The following is a 4,491-nucleotide window of genomic DNA, read 5'->3' on the forward strand; positions in this document are numbered from 1 at the left end:
TCAAAGGGGAAGAGAGACGTGAATTCATTTCTACAATATAAAATCTGACTTAAGTGGGGGAATTCCCTGGTGGTCCAGTGGTTAGGACTCTGTGCTTGCACCGCAGGGGGCACGGGTTCGATCCCTGGTTGGGGAACTAGGATCCTGCAGGCCGCGTGGCACGGACAAAAAAATAAATAAATAAAATAAAATATGTCTTAAATGTGAGGCTGGGCCTATTGCCATCAGTGGGACAGGAAATGAGGATTTGGGCTCCTCATAGCAGAGGCGATTAAAATCTGAAGAATGAGTGAATTGTCTGAAGGAGAGATTTTAGAGGCAGAAGAACAGAAGGCCAAAAACATCTACTGTCAGAGGTGAGAAAAGAGGGACCAGCAAAAGAGAGAAACCAATCTAGTTCCCATCAGCTCGTGGAAACAGAGACAGTTGGAAATACCTTTCAGTCAAGGATTCAAGTCTGCCTTCTAAACTGCTCATTTCAACTGCTTAATTACAACTACTTTGTTCTAAAAAAAATATGTATTTTCAAATTGCAGACATGCAGCCCCATCCCGGTGTTGATGTCACTCTCCTCTCTCTCCAACAGATTGACTTTGTGGCCCACGATGACATTCCGTACTCCTCTGCTGGCTCTGATGATGTTTACAAGCATATAAAGGAAGCAGGTGAGGGTCGTCCTGTGCTCACCTGTCCCCTGCGGCATAGTGATCAGGGCTAATACGAGACGTCTGCCCTGGGCCTGCAGCATATACGTACAAGGCGCTGGCGTTTCACGTGTCTCCCAAGTAGCCTCTGCAAGCCTCTGTTGACATGTGCTAAGGCTCAGCTGTGGCACAGACACCAGTTAGGTATTTATATAGAAATTAACCTGAGCACCAAAGTACTCAACTTTGGGTTTCAGGCTCGATTTTAGAGTTCATCACACGACCTAAAATCACAGGACCCTGTTTATTTTTTTAATTGGAGTATAATTGATTTACAGTGTTGTGTTAGTTTCTGGTGTACAGCAAAGTGATTCAGTTATATACACACACACACATATACACACACATATATATATTCTTTTTAATATTCTTTTCCATTATAGATTATTACAAGATATTAAATATAGTTCCCTGTGCTATACAGTAGGACCTTGTTGTTTATCTGTTTTATATACAGGAGTGTGTCTGCTAATCCCAAACTCCTAGTTTATCCCCCTCCCCGGACACTGTTGTTTAAAGGGCAATCATTTTCCTCATTAACAATGAAATTACTCTATGTTCCCAAGAAAGTTCCTTCCAGAAGAATACAGATAACTGGCTAATTAAGGATCTGGACTCCTCATCTCCCAAGTCCAGTCCTGCCATAGGTCATCCTGTCACATGATAATAATATCCTCAGGTACCACATGCAGAGGCCAAAAAAAAAAATAAAAAGAAAGAAAGAATGGATAAATATTTGTGGTAGTCAAGTAAAAATTAGTGGCAACTGTCATTCCTCGGCCACCTGTTTCCTCCTGATAACAGTTAACTGATGTCATGGAAGGCAGACATGGTGCGTGAGCTTTGGAAGTCGTCCCATTTGTCACTAGGCATTTCTCTTCAGGTCAGAGAGTCTGGTTGGCCCCAGGGACTTACTGGGGGACTGGAAAGAGGGAGGTTTCCTCCCATTGTGGGCTCCCCGGAATTAATTCCTTCATCAAGTACTCTTCGTACTCCTACGCTGCTCTGACTACAGGGAAATCGCTCCTGGGCATCATAGAAGATCTGTGGTTTCTAGCCTCAGTGGGATGCTCAGTTGCTCCTTGGTAACATTTACCTCCTCTTTTTCCCCTTCCTGCCCTGATTTACCCATAACTCCTTGCGTCCTTGCATCCTTGCTTCCTCTACTGCATCCAGAGGAAGAGGGGTATGTTTTCTGTCTCAGGCTGACCTCTTATCTGAACTTACCTTCTCCCTTCCCTGGAGCATGTTTTCTTTTATTCTTCCTCCCATTGTGATCCAAGCTTCTCACTCTCCAGTAGTTTCTTACCAGCTTACGTGGAAGTTTACAAAAACAAATAAACCCAGATCTTTCCTTCTGCCCTCCCTCCTGCCTCTACCTTCACGGACATCCTTGCTTGGTCCTCCTCTTAGTGGCAGCTGTCATTCCTCAGTCACCTGCAGTCTGACTTCTGTCCCATCTTAGCTCAGTTCTCAGATGCCCTTTGGACCACCCAATCCAGCGGCCTTAGCTCAGTCCCCGCTCTGGGCATAACGACACTGCTGACCGTATTCTTTGCTTAGACGCTCTTGTCTTTGCTTCCATTTCTGGGACACTTCTGGGACCTTTGGTTTTTTTGTGTGTGTTTTTTTTTTCTTGATATCTTTTGGCCGCCCCATGGGGCATGTGAGATCTTAGTTCCCTGACCAGGGATCGAACCCGTGCTCACTGCATTGGCAGTGCAGAGTCTTAACCACTGGGCCACCAGGGAAGTCCCTGCTCCTGAGTTTTGTTACTGGGTTTCTCTCCCTGTCTCACCAGCCTCATCTCTGTACTCTGCCTTCCACACACATGCTCTACACTCCAGGTACACAGAATCTGTCCTGGTTTCCAGACACACCCCCGCTTTATACCTTTCCTCCAGCTGTTCTCTGGGCTTGGAATGCCCTTCCTCTGAGCATCTTGGTCAGGGCCCAGCTGAGGAGCGAACCCAGACATGCACCCTCTCCCTGGGGCATGATTCAGCACAGCCCCCGCCCTCTTCAGAGGCAGACACTCTTCGCATATGGAAACGGGGAATGGAGCCATTTACCCAGATAATTCGGGCACACGCTTCTGTCTTGTGGAATGGTTTATATTATTTAGAGGTAAGGGTGATATTTTGGCCTGAATGATATGGACCTTTCATCCAATTTGTTGGCTTTTCACTGGTATCTTGGCCTCTGAGTTCCTCGCACACCTCTTTATTGAAGGAGATGCTAATGACAAGTGCTGAATTACTCCAAACCATCTTAGCCTCACAGCCCAACAAAATCTCAGTGAAAGATGGAAGGGCTCACTCTGTGACTTATTTCAAAAATGACTGTGGGGGCTTCCATGATCTGAAAGATCTTCAAAATTATATCTATGAATTTGCATCTTTTTTGCTCTACTTTATAACAGGCAAAAACTCACAAATTATAGGTGCTCTTTGGGGCAAATGTATAATGGAAAAATAGTCTCGGCTCTACCCAATACTCATCATTTTCCTGAGCTGAGGTTTTCCGTCAATGTCACAGGGCTTCAAATAATCACCAGGAAACAGAATAGTCATTGCTGGGATTTTAAAATACCCAGCCTCCCCAGATTATATCCATTTGGATTACTTAAAAAGACAGCTGGGGCAAAGGTAATTACTTCTACCCTCTTACAGGATCGGATATGGTTTTTCTGACTCTATAAGTGGAGCTGTCCAAGGTTGAGGAGGCAGTACGGTAACGTGAATTCCTTAGCTTCTCCATCCATCTTCCTTCATCAGACCACCTTCCATAAACTTCCCATAAGCCTGTTGCTGCCTGAGAATCTTGGAGCGAGGAAGAGTTTGAGGAAGGGATGGGCTGGAATTGGTATTTTAGCTAAAGGTAGGTGCAGAAGTAGATTTTTAATGGCTTAATTTATTTTCTGCTATTTTATTTTCTACCATACATGTCATCTATAGGTACTGTAGGTGCATCCATGCATACTTTCCTACATACATTAAGCCATCATCTGGCACGGTACAGATACTGTAGTTTAGTGAGTTACCATATGCCTTACTTAGGGATTTCAAGAAGTCGAATACACGCCACTTTATATTTGAGCTGCCCCCATTGCTGGTACTTGCATCAGAGCCATCTTTCCCCTTCCTGGAGGCCACTGGAACTCCACCCATTGGTCCCACCATCCTTCACCCTCAGCCTGCTGCCGCTACAGCCTTTTCCTGGTATTCAGGGACCTTCAGACTCTGAAGGTAGAATGGGCTCCTAAGGGTCACTCACCCAGTCGTCTACCTCCTCTTTGGCATCACCGCCAGATCCAGGTAGAACTGATGCTTGCACGTCTCCCACGAGGGGGAGCTTCCTCTCTCCCAAGGCAGCCCATTCCGTCTTTGGATGGTTTTGACTCTCGGTTAACACACGAACCGCTGAGTGCATCCACAAGCCTGCTATTGTTGGTGGGAAAATGGGATACAAAGATGAATAAGACGGCCCTCACCCTTGACAGAGAGCAGAGCCAGATAGAAATAATTACACCAAAATATTAGAAGCCTGCTATATATAGCAGGCACGGGAGGTGTGTCCAAAGGTGGGGGTATATGAGGAAGTGCAGCGTGTTTGGAGAAAATCAACAATGTTCATGTGGTAGAGGGCGCGTGGAGGTGGCGGCGGAGAGAAAAACTGGCAGGACGAGTGGTTTAGGCTTCATTCCGTGCGTCACAGGGAGCCAGATGCCACTCGGAGGCGGGGGGGTGCCAGGAACAGCTCTCTTGCGGGGGAAGGACAACTGGGT

The 4,491-nt window shown here is 46.1% G+C and overlaps 1 protein-coding gene and 1 non-coding gene across 2 annotated transcripts in view; both read left to right on the forward strand.

The window, feature by feature from the left end:
• PCYT1B (phosphate cytidylyltransferase 1B, choline) overlaps positions 1–4,491 on the forward strand; it is a 125,130-nt gene that overhangs the window by 78,127 nt on the left and 42,512 nt on the right. The window contains exon 5 of the mRNA XM_024746624.1: positions 587–665. Coding sequence (XP_024602392.1) covers positions 587–665 — 79 coding nt within the window. The remainder of the gene's footprint in view (positions 1–586; positions 666–4,491) is intronic.
• Positions 64–136, forward strand: TRNAA-UGC (transfer RNA alanine (anticodon UGC)). Its single transcript has one exon. It is a non-coding gene; the product is annotated as a tRNA-Ala (tRNA).

The sequence above is a fragment of the Neophocaena asiaeorientalis genome, unplaced genomic scaffold (genome assembly GCF_003031525.2).
Source record: "Neophocaena asiaeorientalis asiaeorientalis breed wild unplaced genomic scaffold, Neophocaena_asiaeorientalis_V1.1 scaffold20, whole genome shotgun sequence".
Taxonomy (NCBI): domain Eukaryota; kingdom Metazoa; phylum Chordata; class Mammalia; order Artiodactyla; family Phocoenidae; genus Neophocaena; species Neophocaena asiaeorientalis.